At 38.3% G+C, this 19,937-nt stretch overlaps 3 protein-coding genes and 1 long non-coding RNA gene across 5 annotated transcripts; 2 read left to right on the top strand and 2 right to left on the bottom strand.

Moving 5' to 3' along the window:
* Positions 1 to 2,056: 2,056 nt before the first annotated feature.
* Positions 2,057 to 5,359, bottom strand: LOC111335920 (uncharacterized). Its single transcript, XR_002695392.2, has 2 exons — positions 4,990 to 5,359; positions 2,057 to 3,209 (listed from the first exon to the last, which is right to left on the bottom strand). It is a non-coding gene; the product is annotated as an uncharacterized LOC111335920 (long non-coding RNA).
* Positions 5,360 to 7,766: 2,407 nt separating this feature from the next.
* LOC148733347 (uncharacterized) lies at positions 7,767 to 11,137 on the top strand. Its single transcript, XM_088757327.1, has 2 exons — positions 7,767 to 8,404; positions 8,947 to 11,137. Exons 1-2 carry the CDS (start codon positions 8,286 to 8,288, stop codon positions 10,193 to 10,195), a joined length of 1,368 nt encoding a protein of 455 aa, XP_088613453.1. The 5' UTR covers positions 7,767 to 8,285; the 3' UTR covers positions 10,196 to 11,137.
* Positions 10,412 to 12,752, bottom strand: LOC148733346 (uncharacterized). Its single transcript, XM_088757328.1, has 2 exons — positions 12,481 to 12,752; positions 10,412 to 12,223 (listed from the first exon to the last, which is right to left on the bottom strand). The coding sequence occupies exons 1-2, from the start codon at positions 12,652 to 12,654 to the stop codon at positions 11,147 to 11,149; spliced, it is 1,251 nt and encodes a 416-aa protein (XP_088613454.1). The 5' UTR covers positions 12,655 to 12,752; the 3' UTR covers positions 10,412 to 11,146.
* Positions 12,753 to 13,063: 311 nt separating this feature from the next.
* LOC148733345 (TNF receptor-associated factor 2-like) lies at positions 13,064 to 19,881 on the top strand. Of its 2 annotated transcripts, none has more exons than XM_088757325.1 (8): positions 13,064 to 13,217; positions 14,443 to 14,607; positions 14,867 to 14,912; positions 15,644 to 15,748; positions 16,074 to 16,238; positions 16,591 to 16,668; positions 17,030 to 17,119; positions 17,377 to 19,881. In XM_088757325.1, exons 2-8 carry the CDS (start codon positions 14,456 to 14,458, stop codon positions 18,424 to 18,426), a joined length of 1,686 nt encoding a protein of 561 aa, XP_088613451.1. In that variant the 5' UTR covers positions 13,064 to 13,217; positions 14,443 to 14,455; the 3' UTR covers positions 18,427 to 19,881. The 2 variants fall into 2 exon arrangements, with proteins under 2 accessions (XP_088613451.1, XP_088613452.1); XM_088757326.1 differs by lacking the exon at positions 13,064 to 13,217 and adding an exon at positions 15,182 to 15,361 and having other exon boundaries at positions 14,513 to 14,607.
* The last annotated feature ends 56 nt before the right edge of the window (positions 19,882 to 19,937 follow it).

The raw sequence follows: 19,937 nt of genomic DNA, 5'->3' as shown, positions 1-19,937 counted from the left end.
GATCGGTCCGCGAATCTTATGAGAAATTCCGATGTCTATGAGCGAACATGTATGAGTGAGCCTTTCATCGAGAAACACCCTATATCAACTGAGCTATGTAATGTTAATCGAGAGAAGCATAAACGCAAATCTTATCGTGTATGTATACGTGATCGTGAACCAAGCAGTATACCAATACTAAGTTTGAAAAGTTTAAGGAACAAGAGCAGAAAGGTTAGAGAGTTTATCTATGCACGTATTATTTCGTGTATACCCATGTCATCTACATTGTACTACTGCGAAGGATCGTGTATCATACGTATTTAATACCGCAGTTAAAAATATATGAACTTCATATATTCATTGTATCTGATTTATCATCACGGGTTTATTACGAATCAACTTAACGGCCTGCTCCCAGATGGCTTGTTAGCTCAATTGGTAGAGCGCTGCACTAGTATCGCAGAGGTCAGTGGTTCGAATCCCGTACAGGCCTGAGTTTTTTCAGGTTCGATTTTCGCTATTGCATAAATAGCGCTATCTACTGCGAAGGATCGTGCATCATACCTACATTGTACTGTTATGTAAATGCTAGAAAAGTATTTAAAAAAACCACGTTCAAGTTTAACTGTCGTGAAAGAATTTGTCAGAGTTTGAGAAAGATAAAACATCGTGCTAGTCGATATTTAATATTGTTTTCTTGTAACGAACTTGTGTGATCTTGCAAGAGTGAGGCTCAGTCATGTAGCAAATTATTGCAACTATAAACTAAGTAGAGACATAGAAAAAATCCTGGTCCTCCACTATATGTTGACCCTAACAAAACCATAGCAGCTCCTTATAGTAAAGGTAGCGAGTTTGTTTTTGGACAGAACGCTGGACAACAGTGTGTTGCCATGAGTTTGTGCTCTTTGTTTGATTTATAACACACAGGAGATCAGCTCTGCAAATGATCTGACACAAATAATGAATATTCGAAATCAGTTGTATTCAAGTTTGTCTTGGTTAGCTAGACAGGCATTTTTATAGCAGTCAGAATTACCAATAGCCAGCATTAAATGTGTTTGATACTTATTATCAACTGGAATATAGTGAAAGGTACTCTGATACCATTCGCCATGAAACTACTCTTATAGAGAGATATCAGTACGGCACCTCTTTGCAAAGAGTCTTTGAGTCGCTCATATCTGAAAACTACACCAATTTCATGTTAACAGTAAGGTGTATTACTGTTGCAATCTATTGTAATAACAATATGGGTTTTAAAATATTTGATTCTCATGCTAGAGATTTGTATGGTAGAGGGCAGCCTCAAGGTACATATGTTCTTGGAGTACTGTCCCCTAACAGTTTGGTACATTATTTTCAGAGTATACATTAAAAATTATATATTTGAAGTGAGAGGAGTACAAATTGAGAATATTTAAAATAGGATGGTTTCTCAAAACAGTGAATGAAACCACAAACCTCTTTCTAAGGTATGCTAGCTGTAGCTCTATAATCTCTCTGCAACTAGCTACTCTATAATGAAACAATGTAACTACTGGAATTACAACTCATCCTTTCTTACCATTGTTGACAATGGCAATAAATTGTGGTGTAATTCACATTTAGAAGACAGTCAGTTATCACCAGCTAATCTTAGTCCAAGAACTGTAGGTATTTGTGGAACTGAAGTAAATTTAGATAATTTGTTTGAGAGTGAAGGACGATTAACTGATTCGAATCAGTGCAAGTCAATGATTCTTGAGAACAATACAATAAATAATAGTGAATGCACAGGGTTTTTGATATTGTTTTCCTCGTATTGCATCAGTTGTAACTTGAAAACCACAAAAAGTTCAAAATATATGTATTCTCTCCTGCTTCATAATGAAAGAGACGCGTCTATTCAATACGCTAAGACATAAGTGGAACGGCCTCACATGCTGATGCCATTAGAAAAGTACAAGAGAAATGTAACACTCCAGGGCATTACACAATACAGTTTCAACTACATGTTCATGTAAAGTAGTTGACAGAAAGGAAAGAAAGAAATTGTTGATTAATTGTAGACAGAAACAAGACTATAAAACAATGGAGCCACCGAAGAAAAAAAATATTTTTGGAGAAAAAACAAGTCAGTGATCTGAAAAATAAGGAGGAAATACAGAAAAAACTGTCCCAAAAATACAAAACAATGGATACTGTTAAGAAACAAAGCATACTAAAGAAAATGGCACAAGAATACAAAACTATGCATTCTGGTAAGAAATTAAACTTGTTAATCAAAAAGGGCACAAGAATGCAAAACTATGGATTCTATAAGAAATAAAAACCAGAAAAGCATAAGAATACAAAACAATGGACACTGCTACAAAACAAGAACTACAAAAGTATTGTATCCATAAGTTTGAAACTTTAGATTCATGTAATGAAGATTTTAACAAAAATAAAGGAAAGCCCATATTGGATATATTGTAAATGTAACAGGAAACTTTATAAGAAATCTGTCCAAAAACTCAATAAAACTAGTTACCCTTGTCTGGACATTTTTGATATAGTATTGTCATTTGATGGAAAAACTGAGTCTGTAAGACTTGTTAATTAATATTTCTACCTTGCAGCTTTTCTGTTCGATAGCATGCTCCTTGAAGGTAAGAACAAAATGATGCTTCTTCTTGTTTTACTACTGTAATTGTTTTTCATAATGATTACACTTTTATTAATTTTATTTAGACACAGAGAAAATTTTATTTTGTTTAAAATAGTTAACAAATGAAGTATGCTGATGTTATTTCATAACTCTTATCAATAGTTTTTTCTTCACTTACATGGTAAGTACCTCGAGAAAATAAAACTACCACAGCCAATAAAGATGAAAAGCAGAAATCGAGTTTTTCTTCTACAAGTTTTTGCTACCTTTTGAAAAATAATAACGCAATATCGTATAAGTAATGACCATCGTTAACTTTCACGATCAGAGTAATTATTTCAAGTCCTTGCAACAACTTCTTTTAGAAGTAATCGTTTCAATCTCACTGGTTCGAATCTCTGTCCAATTGCAACCAAATTGTAAGTAACGTTATTTCTCCGTGTAACAACTCTTCGTCATGTTTGTGTGAGAAGCCGAACAAAGTCCGGTGTGATCTCAAAAAGGATCTTTTCCTGATTTTGTTTCAAGGTGTTGATTCAGCCAGTCGTCAAAATGCAGGGAAGACTAAGTCTACTTCCTCTCCGTCTCCGCACAGCTAAATGTAATCAAAAGATAAAAGTTTAATTGTACGGCTGATACATGTAAATTATAAAATCAGCAGTAGGAGGTAGTTTTCAGTTCAAATTGCGTAGTTTTGCTAGTTATTTGTCAACTTTGTTCCCATTGTTTATCTCTCTTTCCAAGAGACCCTCGGGACCTTTTGGACAAGCATTTCAAGGAGATTTCGAAAAATGACCCGACGCCATTTCGGGGAAAAGAGACATGGTAAGTGTAGCTCAATACTACTAGGAAATGTATGCATTGTCATATGTAGCTTATCTAATGAGTACATCCCAAAAAAAAAAGGAAAAGAAGGAGAGGGAAGACCTTTATTTTTACTGGAACACCATGTGAGAATTCAGTAGCAAGTTCACAACTCCTGCTGTACGCTCTTTAAGTCATGTCTCGACAATAACGTCAATGCGGCGACAATTCATTTTGATGTAATACAGCACAGACTTAAGATTAGTCTAATGTCATTAACCACGGGTTCTGTGGCTTCTTATAGCGTGACTTTTTAGCTTGCATGCCTCTGGGATTGAAAAACCTATGAACTCAAATGTGGGTTATTCTCTTCATAAAGACACATTTTAACAACAACATCAGATTAGGTAAGAAAACCGCAAATCGCAGAGCAGAAAATCGGAAATCAGCTTTATTTCACCCAGAAATGGCCGACTAACAGCCCAAAAATGAAGAGTAGTCGGTAGTGTTGTTTTAGTTGAATTATGTTCGATGCTCCCCCTCTAACTTGTAAGTAAACATGTGGTTTGTTCATTAACTATCTAGTTGAGAAAGAGATGTTGAAACAATCAATAAACCAATTCAAAAGCAAATATAATTACAAAATAATTGTCTTGCCACTTCAAAGTATGTGAAGCGTGATTTTGAATTGCTATCAATGATAATTATATCTGCAGCCTTACTTAGGTAAACTGTCACGAAAGAGTGGCTCACTTTCTATTTAGCTCGTTTACTATGGATGTCTACTAACTTAGGATTTCTACGTAAATTTGTTATCTCCCATCTTGTAACAAACTCACTGTGATTTTTTTCTCAAAAGTATCAACATATTATTAAAACAGTGAGCCGTCGATAAACACGTCATCGCAAAAGAACTTGACGCAAAAGCGACTCTTAAAAGGTTTTCAAGAGGTCACTAGGTGTTCCTCGACGTAGAACGAGGTACTTCAGATTTAACACGAACATTAAAAAAAAAGGCTCCTGTGATCTCCTGTTTTCATTAATCTCATTCGTCAGTTATTTGCAGCAAATAAAAGAGCGTGAGATTTATGTGAGGTATTGTGTTAAAACCGTTAATTATGTAAAGTGAATGTATCGCGTTGCGAGAAAGAGCCCTGATGATAAATTGTGTGACAAATTTTAAGAAACATGGATGTATTTCAACCAATATCTTCGGTATGATTAAAAACTTTAAAGAGTGATAAATATCATTCCACTAATATCTTTCTCTTCGGATGTTCGGTATTCTCTGTCTCTATATGAAGACTCCTCATAGTGACTCACGGACTACTTCAACAAATCTTTTGCTGACTTATCATGTCAAGTTCATGCAATCACTCGTCCATTGTCAAATTTGCACTTGATGCTAAAGGCGATGACTTGCCTGCAGCAAAGTTTAAATAATGCTCAACGAGATGGAGGTAACAAAGATCGGTAAGATACAGATGATATTAAACTTTCGTTTTGTTTACCGCCAAAGCCTCCTGAAGAAACATGCTACTTCTAACTCACTACAAATAAAGAGCTCTGACCTGTTACAAACCGCTCATCGTTTTCTTCTGGTTCTTTTTCTTTCTGCTGCATCTGTGTGACAGTCCTCGTTGCTCCACGAAAATTGCGAAGAATCGCAATCAGCGAGATAACAAGCACTGTTAACAATAACGGAACGATAACCTGTAGGATGTTTACTCTGATGAACTCCATCGAGCTGCTCTGTCCCCTCTATTAACTATGGTTAGATTTAAGTTAAAAATCCTGTCCTTGTTTCTACAAATTCTGTCGGACAGACTAAGTTAAGTACCGGAAGCTGTATGTCTGTTGTCCGATAGTGTCGATGTCTGGTTGATCTTGTTATTGCTCTGTAGCTTGAGTAGTTGAGTCGATACATCATTGGTCAGTCGGTAATTCACGTATTTATCTACTGATGGGTCGAACCCAAGTTTTCTTTATTATGCTTTGTTTTTTTAAGCAAGAACCATTATGTCATATCACATAGCTTGAACCACTATAGGAACAAATATCACATTGACGTCAAAGAGAGCGAACTTGCTTGAGTGTTTGAATGATAGGTCGAATTTCTTAAGGAAAAAGCAGAGGGTAAATATTAGTAGCATAATGGTAAGAATGGATGATTTGCTGAAACGTGTTCAGGTCCGAGCATTTGCTGAACGTCACTGGAGTTGGTAACTGAAACTCATTTCCTTAAAGCAAGCGATGTAAACTGCTAAGCATTTAATATGGAACTACCACTAGACAGATCACGCGATACGTATTTCCTCGGTTAGCAATGATTCTGTTAACTGATAATGCACAGAGTACGGAAATTTTGATACTAAATAAACAATCCAAGATATGATAAATGCCTAGCCCCAAATTACTGAGCTGAACATGTGTTCATCATTTCTAAAACCATTTCCGCATCACTGGTTCAAGGTTCATTTCTTATTTTGATGGTTTGTGTAGGATGGAACAAATGTCTTGTTATGATTGGCTGCTGTTAGATGGGGTTATCTTGCCTGCTTCGACAAAAGTCTCTGATTTCGTCTCTTGGTAACATAGTTAAGACATCCGATATTCACCAGGTCAGCCACGTTTTATAATTATCGTAATTATATAATATTAATTTTATGAAAGTTTCTGATCATTTTGTTAATTAATTCTTCTCCTGACCCCAAATCGTCCTCCAAAATTGGTTAATGACCTTCCTTCTAAGTGGTTACAAAGATAAACCAAAAATACCTTTAGAAAATGAAAGCGAAAATGAAATGCAAAATGGAATTGTATGACAAGGCCTACTCTGGGGCCTTAAGTCGCCGTAACTTTGGGCGACTTTGGGCAATTTAAGGGACTTGAGGCGACTTAAGGTGACTTCAGGCGACTTAAAGCGACTTAAAGCGACTTAAAGCGATTTTATTTGACTGAAGTGATAAATCAAAGTTAGCATCAATCTCTCCATAAACTTTAAAAATATTTACCGATCCCGTGCAATAAACACAATATGATTAGAGTGGGGTGAATGGGGTCAATTGGGAAGGGGGTAACCCTTATAACTTTACGTAACCAATGGCGACTTAAGGCAATTTTAGGAGACTTAAGGCGACTAAAGGCAACTTAAGGTCCAAGATTAGGCTTTTGACAAGTAACGATAGATTTCTCTGGGTTTGTCTTTTATGGTAATTTCTATAATTTGTCCAATCTACATACAGTGTTTAACATCACTTATCACTTCTTTCGTAAGTATTGTTCTGGCAGCGTTTTTTTCCCTAATAAGGTCCTAATTTTCTGCTCGAAAGGTATGAATATTTTTCCTTTTAAACAACAGTACACTAAATAGCCCAATGTACTGAGACACTGATGCCAAGAGAATTTACCACGGAGGGTTCATTATAAAGTGAGGATAAAATTCCTATCTTGACTATCATCAAATCAGAAAGAAGCAATTAAACAGCGTCACAATTCACCCGTCACACTGACAGTATCGCGCTGTGTTAGAGAGCTGGATTTCATAACTCCTAATTGTGAGATCTAGCTCGAAAATATCAAGACGCGTTGTGACACGAGAAGAAACTTGGGGCTTTCAAGTTATTTCATGGTCGTTTCAGAACCTGTGTAATTTTTTTGGGTGTGTAATATTTTTGGTGAATATCGATCGTTCATCATCCTCTGTCGCACAACTATACGCTGAGATGAACGCCCCTTGTCGAACCCTTCAAATCAATAACATTCGCCGTCTTCAGCCATAAAAGCGATATTACAGAAATTTTCGGTAAGCACGAATATTCAACGAAATCAGTGTGGCGGGATAAAAGTGTGAGGCTCGACTTCCAAGTGTACAAAGTACACAAACGCTCACGCCGTTTCTGTAAGGCGCTTGTGGATTCTCAGCCATTGTTCTTGAAAAGAATATGTGAACTGATCCATTCGAGAAATTTTTCCCAGCAAAAGGCTTATAAAAAGTGCTCCGTGCCGTGAATTCTTAGTATCTGTCCATGAACCATGAATAACTGATCGCCCAACCGAAAGTATGACGTTCTCAAAGGGAAACGAAAATAAAAACAGAAATACACTTATTGGGGAAAACCCCTCCTTCGGAGTGACGATATGGGAAAAAAATTACGTCAATATAAGTAGTAGATCGCTCTTTCCGTTTTTAACAGACATTTTGACTGTCGAAACAATTCCCCGAGGCTCGACATCTTAGACCAGCGTAGTGCAAAGGAGATAATCAGTTTCCCAAATATAATACCTGCGTTAAAAATGATTTCTAAACCCTTTTATTTGGGAGCAAAATATTGTACGTATATAGGACGAAAGTTAAACTAATATGTGTCGCAAGGAAATGCGCCCAGTTTCAGCTCGGGTGTCCTAACGACATTTACAACGTCCAGGAAATCTAGAATTTAAAACTGACGCTTCAATTTTGGATAACTGGAAGGCCACAACTATGCGGAATAACGAAAGAGCGGAGTGAGCACTTTCGAAGAAGTCGCTCGCATAGCATTTAACAGACGAATGCATGATTAAAGAGGGGGAATAGAGTTCTAAAGTGTGACGTCACGCTGTCATGACGACCAAAATCTGGGTCTAAACAAAACCTGGAGATTGAAAGACGAGCGCCATATCTGATTGTGGTGTTATTGTTTTCCACTAAGTACTCTAAGTATTTTGGGCGTTATATTCCAAAGAATCAAAGAAAAAACCTTAACTGGACTCCATATTTTGGCAGGCTGTAAACTTTCTTCGGCAATATCCGATTTTAGGAAGGAATCGTTGCGTGCGTAGAGGTCGATCGCCGCGGGCAAGGCCACATAGGTCACCAAGATTGAATATGCAGTGCTTCGCTCCCGATTGTAATCACCAGTCGGAATCGCATTGTTGTCAGTTTTTCCTTTTCCCAAATGCAAAGAAGAAAAAGGAAGAATACAGACGTTGGGTTCGCTTGCTAAGGTATGAATACTTCTCTCTATTGAATTTAATCCGGTATGGGAGTGAAATTTTAAACAGTAAATTATCACACGTTGTTTGAGGGTGTAAAGGAGGAAATTTCCATATATTTCGGTTGTCGCTGAGGGCTGATGTTTTTTCTTGACTTCCATAGGCATAAATTTCCATAAACTCCCGTTACTTGTACTGTGGAATAAAAATAAAAAAAAGGACACAGCTGCCTGTCATTGTACTGATTGGTGTCACCTATGATCGATAAGATTAGTGTAATGGTATTTACAAATAGAGCCTTTCTCACATTTACGAGCTAGCATTTTGTCGCTGTTGAAGCTTGTCATCCAAAATTTTTCCCTCTCGAAATATGCCTCAAACCATTTCCTGGGATTTTCAAAATAATTATACACAGACCTCTGTTGTTGTTTAGTTAGATGATTTTAACAGTTCATTGAAGCTGAGCGATTTCTTTCGTTAGAAAGACAGGAAATGAGTTGATAAAATGGGACTGTCTTATGCTCATATCAAGGATTATCACAATCTTTTGTTAGGAGAGCTGATAGAGATCCCAGCAAGTACTCGAAAGTGTGCAGTTGCCATTTTAAAGATGGAAAGAAATCTAATGGCCCCACTATCTTTAAAAGGAATGCCACTAAATTATTCCCCTCACAAGAACCCCCAGTGCAGAAGAAAAAGAAGCCTGTTTCAGAGGCTAAGTTACCTACAGTTAAAGATATCTTAGCCAGTATTAGTGCAACTACATCAGCAGAATCTTCAGAAGCCCAGGATGATAGTAACAATCCTCCAACTGAGCAAATAATTTTAGAGGCAGAATTGCACTTAGCAAAGCAAGAGCTGAGCAGTCAACAGGACACCATAGAGTATCAAAAGACACACTACTCTGTCTCGATGATGACATCTGAAGTATTGAGAATGGAAACTGGCCTACCAACAAAGGAGATCTTCAATATTGTAGTGAATTATGCTTCTAAATTCAAGAATTCCATTTCTTATTATTGTGGTTGGAAAGTTGAAGCAATCACCTTTGAGGATCAAATCTTCATAACACTTATGAAGTTGCGGCAAAACTATACCAACATGCACCTGGCACAGCTGTTCTCATGCAGTGTTGGAACAATTTCTAACATTGTTATAACCTTTGTGCATGTCTTGCATAGATTGTTGTTTGATGACCTCATGAGAGTGATTCCTTCCAGGAACAAGAACAAGCTCTGTTCACCCTCATCATTTTCAGAGTTCTCAAGCTGCAGAATAATTATTGACTGCACAGACATTGAAGTTGCTACACCAAGCCTTATGAGTCAGCAAAATGTCACATACTCGAGTTATCGTGGAATGAATTCATTCAAAGTATTGACTGGGGTAGCACCAAATGGGGTGTTGACCTACATCAGTGACCTCTACCCTGGATCTATCTCTGACAAAGAGATTGTTCAACAGTCGGGTCTGTTAAAACATTTTGTTGCTGGTGATCTGATTTTAGCAGACAAAGGATTTCTCATTCAAGACATTGTTCCTAGGGGTGTGTCTGTGAACATTCCACCATTTCTTGAACATGAGAAATTCACTGAAAGTGAGGCCAAGTTAACCCAGTCAATTGCTAGATGTCGCATACACGTTGAAAGGGCAAATGCAAGGCTTAAAGATTTTAAAATTCTCAGTTTTGTCCCTCCATACTTAAGGTCTCACATTGACAAAGTGTTTCAGTTGTGTGGAACTATCGTTAACTTGCAATTCCCTTTGATTAAAGAGGGGTGTGCAGGAACAGACTATGACTGAGTATAAACAAGGGAAATGCTCCTTTTAGTACTTTGACAAATTGTCTGTCCAAGTAACATTTAGCAGTTTGTATTATAACTTGTTTTTCTTCTATTGCCATAAATATGTAGTAAGGAGGTTAAACTTTATGTACTTGGAAAAGTACATTAAGGGACAGACCCTCTCACTAGGCCTCCATGGTATATTCTAGCATTTAAGAAATTAGAGAAAGTGACATTATCTTGTTCAAGTTAACACTGTAATGGTGCCAAAGAAATGTTACAACATTTGTTTAATTTTATGACAACCCTTAAAACCCTAATCTGCCCACCATTCTCTAGACATGATCAGGAGAATTTCTGCTTCAAGCCTTTCAATCAGTGATCAGTATGCAATTTCTCCACACAATATCATTACATTGCTAAGCAAACTAGTAATGGGAATTGTGATAAGTATCAGCTTAAAGATATTCAATTGATCTCAACCATCAAATTCTCTGAAAAGTAACATGTAAGGAAATACATGAAAATTACTGGGGAGAATTACTACTTGGAGCTTGGGAGTGAAAGGGTTTAGCTTTGAAGTCCATTGATTACCCCCAGCTATTTGATTAAAAAAATGTTTCGTTGACAGATTTTACAAAAAGTAAGCGATTAAGTGTTACATTACACAGTCTTTCTGGTGCAATAGTTATATCTTAATTAAACTTTAAGGGCAAAGGATTTTTTTTCCTGGTACTCAGATCACATCCCCACTCTAGAGCAAGTACATGCATATATTTGTCAAAGTCTCACATATAAGACTCTACATACCAAAATATGTTTTGTAATTTTTCATGCAGAGCTCTTGGTAACATGTGTGATAATTTTGCCAAATGTGCCCCAAATTGGTGAGGTTTATTCATAGGCTTGTGAACTAAAGTGCAATTGATTATTATAAAGTGCAATAAATCATTTTAACATATTCTACCATTTAAAGTTCTCCTTCGATAATTTTGGGGAAAAGGTGTTTTAAATAGAAATCCTTTAGTTCTTGGATCCTAACCTCCCAACCATCATCACGCTGGATTTCAAGAACAATAAAGTCTTTCAAGGTCCAAACAACAAAGAAGCATTTCTTTCTCTTTGTAAAATACATGTGCCCTTGGACTTGGTGCCAGTAGACGTGGTCACGTTTCAAAACAGTTTTCCCATCCTTCTTTTCTAAGCAAAAGTTATTTGACTCGAAAGCTTCTTCAATAGTCATGTCTCGCTGTGTATAAGGACACTTGGCTTCAAGTACACTTTCATCACCAACTAATCCATCTGGGGATGCACCTAGGACACCTGACTCGTGCAGCCACACCCCTGTTTCCACTACTGCTAAGCCAGTCTTCATTGTGAATGCCTTAAGGGCTTCAGACTCATTAGTGACCCCCCACTGGACAGCTTTCACTCTTGAAAGGTCGTATTCGCCAAGAAGACGTTTAATCAAGGAAGGGGTAACACGCTTAACATTTAGAACTGACCCAAAATTGCTTGCAGTCAGTCGACCCTTCCTGATCATTTGCCAAGAGGGATTGTCCCTTTGTCCAGAAGTGAGGCGACTTACATCTTCAATTGTCCTCCAGTCGACTTTGACCCTCTCCAGGAAATACTGCCGTTGTACTCCAGCTCCTTGCAGTTGCAAAAATTCCTCTAGGAAGATCACTTCATCCACAGTGGCAACTGGCAATGAACCAGACTGGGTTTCAGGTTCAGGGCTCATGAGCCAGTATAACCCAGTAAATTTGCCATAATTTTTCAATTTATGAAAAAAGTCGCTGCGTTCTTCGCAACTCGGGTCTCTCGAAAGAGCCCTATATCCGGGTTTTGCTGGCGGGAACATTTCTTGCACCGATGGCAGCGGCACGTTTGTGGCTTTACGCTTTCTCCACTGGCATTCAATATCAGTTCGACTAAGCTTATAAATGCCATGAATAAACAGAGCAGCAGCATGACTACACTTAAACTTCCCTCTTGGGCACTCACAGTCCGTTGACTTGATAGCTTTTTCCTCATCTAAATAAATCTTCAGAAGTGGAAAAAAACAGATCTTATTTTACGAACTTTAGGGCATCTGCGAGTTGATTAAGTAAGAGTGACGTTCCAAACATCGGTTGTATTTAGACTTAAATATCACGATTACGGCTTTCTATGAAATAATTGTCCACTGAAAACGTTTACACGGAAGGTCAATAATGGACGTATGAATCGTGCACAAGAATACGTTTAAGAAGAATGAATCAAACGTACCACAACATCTAGGAGAACGTATTGATTACTCACCGTCACTTTGTAGATCTTTTTCTTCATGCTGGCATGAACCTCTCCACGAATCACGCTATCGTTATAGAAAAAGCTTTCAATATGGTTTGATTGATAGTGATTTTCACCTCTGGTTAAAGATTTTTGCTCATCCACGAAAAAAGAAGCCAACGATGATATCGAGAGCGCCGCCATTTTGGGTGCTAGTCGTTTTGTTTAGACCCAAGTTATTTGGTTGCTTGGAAACATGACGTAACGACTTTAGAACTCTATAGGATAAAGAAATTGAAAATTGCCCAGCAGTTCAATCTTTTCTGGGCTCAGTGATATAATCACATTTCTATCACGTTCCCCAGCGGTTTCGTCTAAATTACAAAGTCCTTTGATTAATTATAGATTATAAATAGGTTATGAAAAGGGGGTTCCCCTTTTAGGCGACGGTAAAATTTCAAACTTTGTCTCCAAGATATACCCAATTTTTAGAAAAAAATAGTTTCAAAATGATATAAATAATAGAGAAAGAGTTGAAGAGTCATGAGTGGCCATAATAATAGTGCGATGCCATACAGCACCGATATAGGTCCTTTGTTGTTGTTGGTTTTTTTTTACTAATTCGGGGAAAATCCCGAGGGGTTTCTCCCTGATATAAACCCTCACATAAAACCACTGTACTGTTTCGGACTTGTCTTATCTAGCCGTTGGTGATTTTGCACAAGGACTCGGTAAAACAAGTTTTCACGCTGCAGCATAACACAAAGGTAAGTTACATTTCTAGTGGGCGCAGACTGAAGCCACTAAGAGAAATTGCTCCTCAGCGTTGTTAGATGAAATTTGAAAATTTAAACTTTATCGGCCGCGTGTAAATTTCAAGTTAACTTGTCTTTCCCTAAAATGCACTGTCTGTGATTATAAGTTTCAGCAATACAGGTCTGATTTCGTTATTTTTTTTTCCCCTGGTTGTCTCGGCGCTTCAACATCTTGCATGGGCAGTTTCTATTCTTGACATGAAAGACGAAAAATGGCGCGGGCGGGAACTACTTAACGTTCACTCTAACTTTGCCTGTTCTCGAGCAATTCATTGGCGTTTATATACAAAATACGATTTCAAAAGAGCAAAAATACAACTGGTTTGGATTAAATGTGAACTTTAAAATTCCTTTTCTGGCCGATTGAGTAGATTTCACTATCGACGCCTTCGCCTTACATCAGACGGAAGTTATTAAATATTCGCCATCATCTGTAATCAAAATGCAAATAACAGTAGGCCATGCAGGTGGTCACGACACGGAGCAACGAAGGTGGATTGTCACACAATACTGCGTGACGAAAAAACCGTGTCCCAGAGTCGAATCGAACAGTTTTGGTTACATTTAAGGTGATACAGGCTTGATTTTTATTATGGATATATCAACAAAGTTGAAATGGTAAATTGGCCACCGTAACGAATACAAAAGCAGACGTTTCGAGCGTTAGCCCTTCATCGGAGTGCTTTTAAAGGCAGAAAATGGAGCTACGTTATTGGTGGGAACATGGCAAGGAGAAAAATTTATTCTTGTTTTTCTCGTTGCCATGTTCCCACCAATAACGTTGCTCCCTTTTCTGTCTTTAAGAGCACACTCAACCCACAATTCCTCTATTCGCTCCAACGAAGGGCTAACGCTCGAAACGTCAGCTTTTGTAATCGTTACGGTGGCCAACTTACCATTTCAACTTTGTTGATATATCCAAATTATTTCGTTACTCCCACCGACGCAGCCCCAAACAGTTTCTTTCGAAACTATCAGCCTTTATTGATTTTTATTACTTGTATCCTCTCTTGAACTCAAATTGTGAGTAGAAGTTTAGGCACTGCTCATGTTCCGCAAAACCCCACCGGTAATCTGAGTATTACGTCTGTGGAAAATCATTACAGAAAAGACTGTTTTCATTTTTTCAAGTAAATTGATATGAGGACTGAGGTTAACTTTGGAATTCATTCCCTAGATATCCATCGATCATGCCTGGTTACTCAAAATTGTCTATTTGCGAAAATGGCAAGTCTTTTGATCCTAAATACCTCTGCCCCAAATGTGAGAAGGTTTTAAGGGATCCAGTTCAGACGAGCTGCGGTCATCGCTACTGCAAAACATGTGTGGAGCCACTGTTGAGGTAATATATCAAAGGATCGGCTGAAATTGTTTCTTTTCCTCGATTCCCATAGAATGTCTAAAGGCTATAATGACCATATCGCCTTATTGTGCTTGTTAGTAAAATCCTCAATTTAGGATTCCATAAGCCGAAATGGTGGTCTGGTAGTATAATTTGCCTTAGTACTGTCATGGCCAAATGCAGCATTTAACGGGCCCAGCATCCAATAATCTGTTTTTATGTCAACATGATATTTAATTCAGGCAAATTCTATCTTCAGGTCACCCTCTCCAAAATGTGTGGTGGATAGTGAAGAGATCGGAGAGGTATGACGATCAGTTTATTCCTGTCGAATAACGAAGTTATTTGCTCATTGCAGAGTAGGTTCTACCGGATCCATCTTCTGTACAGTTCTAACAAAAGGTACATCAAGTACCACTGTATTATCGGGAGGCTTCCTTCTTTACCTTAACATCGGAAAGTGAGGAAGTGAACTTCGTTGATAAACAAGAATTAGCAATGCTAAATTAATAGGAGGCAGTGATCTTGAACTAATGGGTGAATTAGGTTCACTCTTATTGTCTCTATCTTACAGATAGAGAGGTGACCAGGAGTGGTTAGCTTGCCGGGCTCCACAATGAACGGTCCGCCGAACTTCGACCATGACAGAGTCATTCTTTTGTGTCGTGTCTTTGCCAAGACATTCCACCTTCGCACAGCCTCGCTCTCTTTGCGCCTTCGAGTACTAAAGAGTACCAGTAAGTTAACCTGCCAGGTAAATTTTACGAATTGATCAAGAAGAAAGGGGGTTTGGGGGGGGGGGGAGGGGGAACTTCCCGAAGTGGATTGGAGGACGGAAGGAGAAGCAATATTCCTAGTCGCCTCATGTTACGGAAACCAAGTTAAACCTCGGGGGTTCTGGGCCACCTAGCTGACAAATCGACCCCACCCTTTGAAACCAACCGCGCTTTTTTCTGAGGGGCCAGAATAGCGATCTCATTTATGATGTTTACATAGATATACTAATCTAATAATTAATTTTATTTCCCACCATCAGACATTTGAAGACAAGTTTGCGCAGCGTGAAATCCTGTCGTTACCAGTCCAGTGTACAAACCACTGCGACGGCTGCGAGTGGAGTGGGGAACTGGGGAAGTTGGAGGTATGTTAGCATCAATTAAATCATATCTCATTGAGCTTCTAGGAAAGTGAGCTACGAATAAAAGCAGTGCTAGCTGGAAAGATACATTTCAAGCTTATAAAGCTTTTATGATGAAAAAAATTGACATCATCCTTATTCACTTATTACTATCTGAGAAAAATTATTGATAAAATTCGAAGATGGGTTGAGGTCGAAGCATTTTGAAAGGTCTGCAAGTCACGATTCTTGAGTTGTTGGGATTTGCATCGTCAATTAGTACACGGCTCAAACGTCGAGAAGCTCATGGTGTACACTAAGTTGAAACTCATAGGACTGTTCATTTCAGAATCACGAGGCCCAGTGCCCCTATGTTAAAATCCAATGCGTGCATCCCAGTTGCGGAGCCTTCGTGCGGAGAGATGACTTATCTCGGCATCTTGAGGAGGAGTGCAGCTTCAGAGAGCAGCAGTGTCAGTATTGTCATATGATGACTACAGCTGATAGGCTTAAGGTATAGTCTTTTTTTAAATCATTTGATACAGTTTCTGTATACGTTGCTACTTTCTTGTTAGAACGGTAGGAAATTATAAAATATAGCTTTCAACGTTTCATGATTACCTCAAACAAATCACGGCAGATTAAATGGCCATAAAAAAAAATAGAAACCGGTTCATTTCTAGTAGAAAAGTTTTGAAGTTTTTGGACGAGAGTTGCTAAACTTGAGATGCAATCATATAGGGGATTTAAAACCGATTGGTGAGATGCCAGGAGCATCCAGCTGATGATACCACAATACCAGCAGCAGTCATAATTACAGCGGTCAATTTTCAACTCAAATTTACATTCTCAATTGTTAACTGTAGGAACACCATGAAAAGGAGTGCCAAGAATACCCTACTGACTGTTTGCATTGTAAAACTGAAAGCATTCCACGAAAGCAGGTAAAGTCATCACTCAATCCTTTGCTTACAGTGAACATAATTTTTTGGGCGATTCCCTTCGGTTGCCCTTCGCTTTTATTTTGTTCCCAGATTTATGCAATAGGCATCAAGGCGTAAGAGAACGATGCAAAGGCGTAGCTTGTTATCATTCACTGTATCTGTGTCACTTCAGCTCTCAATCAGATTCCGATCAAGTTTCTTACAGAGCCGGTAATTTTCGCATCCCTGTCTCTGAATAGACACAAAGTAGGCTCTTTAAACTTTGATATCCACAGTGATATTCAGTTGTATAAATAAGAAGTTGAAGAGAACAAAACTTTTACAGGTAACCAGAAACAATTTTTTTCCATTCTGACCACAGCTTTCGAGTCACCTTGATCCTGTTCATGGAGACTGCGAAGCTATTGAAGCCCCGTGTCCTTATCATAAAGTGGGATGCAAACAGAAGGGGGTGAGTATTGAGAGAAAGAGAAATGAAGGGAATTATTACCATAATCCCGTCTTAATTTGACAACCGGTCGGGAAAGAGAGAGTAATGACGAAGTTCTTAAAAAAAAATCAATCATAGTTCTGGATGTCGATCGTTACGCTGATCAGCCGCTTTCAAAAAATATATCAAAAATCATTTGCGTCAGAAAGTCTGTGGGCGTTTTAAAACTATTTACCATATAACTAGACCTAACGGGGAGTTGATGTGTCTATTTTTAGGCAATGAAACGGAAAGAACGTACAAGACACCAGGATAAACAAGTAACCGAACATTTGAACCTCCTTTTTCTGTTCGTGGACCAATTATCCAGTTTGTTTCATTCCAAACTTGGCGAAGTTGACGCAGGAGTCATTTCTAAGATGGATGCAATCCTTAAAACTTTACAGAGCAAGGTAGATGCCATAATCGGTGAAAATTCTGATCTAACATCAATGGTACAAGGACATGGCACTCGCATAAGTAATTTGGAGCAAAGTATTAAGCGTTATTTAATGGATGACGTGGAAACAGACAGTGCTCCCTTAAATTCATCAGCACATCGCTCTTCGCTGGCTGAAATTGAGAATATTCTTCAAAGGTTGGGGAATCAGGATGCCAAGACAGCCAATCATGAAGCTCTTTTGGTTGAATTTAACTCAGAAATGCAAAATAGAAATAGAGAATTAAGAAGACTGGAGGCTCAGCTTAAAACTGCTAATGATGAAATAAGAAAACTTCAACGACGAACGGAGTATCTAGAACATACTTTAAGTGCTAGGAACTTTGCTATAGCTGAGCTAGAAGATTATGTTAGGCAAGAACAGTTATCAAGCTACAATGGTGTGCTTTTATGGAAAATCACCGACTTCGCCCGAAAACGAAATGAGGCGAGGACAGGCCAACACGTGTCTACTTACAGTCCCTGTTTTTATACTAGTCGTCAAGGTTATAAGATGTGCGCGCGTATCTATTTAAACGGTGATGGTATCGGAAAGGGAACACATTTTTCAATATTCTTTGTTGTTATGCGCGGCGAGTATGACGCACTACTCCGGTGGCCATTTAGACAGAAGGTCACCTTTATGTTATTAGATCAGGATAACGTGGAACACGTAATCGACGCCTTTAGACCTGATCCAAATAGCTCCTCATTTCAGAGGCCAAAAAGGGATATGAACATAGCCAGTGGGTGCCCGACTTTCTGTGCTATGACACAGTTAAACAGCCACGCTTATGTAAAGGATGATACTATGTTTATCAGAGTTATTGTCGATACAGGGGACTTATAAAAGCTGCAAAAATTATTTTCCTGCGAAATTTTCTTCTTCTTCCTTTTCTAGAGTTGGTGCGAAAATATGGAATGGCATCCCCCCTGAAATTCGTAAGCTAAGGATAGCACCTTTTAAACGTGAGCTAACTCACTTGCTTTGAAAATTCTTGAAATTGAGGAGATGAATGTTGACTTGCGCTACCTTGACCTTTCTAGCTTATATTTGTATTTCAACTGATTAGCTTTCTCTTTGACCTGTTAAAAACTCCGTTGTGTGACTGGCCCAGTTTAAACTTTTAACATGATTATCACTACTATTATTTATTATTTATTTTTATTTGCTCGTTTATTTATTTATTTCATTGTTGCGTGTGTGTGTGTGCGTGCGTGCGTGTGTGTGTGTGTGTGTGTGTGTGTGTGTGTGTGTGTATGTGTGAGAGCCTATACAGTGTCTGTTTAGGTAGCCCGCTTAGAATAGCTTTGCTAACTGCGGGCTACAAAAGCCTTTATTTCTTAAATTCTAAAAAAAATAAAGTCAATGTTGGTTGGTTGTTGGTCTTCTGATTCTATAATTTACTGTGTAATATTTCTTCAATATTTTCTGGGCTGAGCAGGTTGTGAAAATGTATATATGCTAGGAGTGGTTTTATGTTGGAGTAGTAATCCTCAACTTTTTCAAACTACGCGTGTTACTTTAGAAATTTCTATTCCTCTTTGTCGCCGCTTCTGGGTCGCTACCCGAAACAAAGTTTTTCGCGTAAAATTCCTGACCATCTCGCCAGTAATGGTGGCTGTCGTTTAAGCAAATAATTCTTCATTCAGTTTAGTTCATTTGCAGCTAACCTTGATCCACTAAACCCAGATACTCTCTACTGCGAGACGTTTGATACAGCTTTGCTATGTAACTGATGAGTTTCGAATTAAAATTAAAGTGTGTTTTAAATTGGCCATCGCGGCTTATCGTTTTTATAAAGGCTGATAGTTTCGAAAGAAACTGTTTGGGGCTGCGTCGGTGGGGGTAACGAAATAATTTGGATATATCAATAAAGTTGAAATGGTAAATTGGCCACCGTAACGATTACAAAAGCTGACGTTTCGAGCGTTAGCCCTTCGTCGGAGCGAATGACGAAGGGCTAACGCTCGAAACGTCAGCTTTTGTAATCGTTACGGTGGCCAATTTACCATTTCAACTTTGTTGATATATCCAAATTATTATCGTTTTTATGTTTTGCTTCCAGTCTTTGTCCCCCTTACGAGCAAATTAAAAGCAATCGTTCTTTGGATAGCCACACCAAACTCCATGCTATCTCAATTCGGTTGTCTTTTCGTCCTCGGATAGAGTTTGATCAAGTTTGTTCTCTTGTATTCAGTAAAGGTTATCAGATCTGGTTCGTGGTTTTTTGGCTTTTGGCTCTTAATAAATACGCCCCGTCTCTTGTTATCCGTACAATGGCGAGCAAACCCTCGAGCATTAGAGAGGTTCAATTGTGTTTCTGAATACTGTGACCATCAATTTTACTGTTAGTAAGT

The sequence above is a fragment of the Stylophora pistillata genome, chromosome 4 (assembly GCF_964205215.1).
Source record: "Stylophora pistillata chromosome 4, jaStyPist1.2, whole genome shotgun sequence".
In the NCBI taxonomy this organism is placed as follows: Eukaryota; Metazoa; Cnidaria; class Anthozoa; order Scleractinia; family Pocilloporidae; genus Stylophora; species Stylophora pistillata.
Note: the sequence above shows the minus strand (reverse complement) of the source record. Positions and strands in the feature narration are given on the sequence as shown.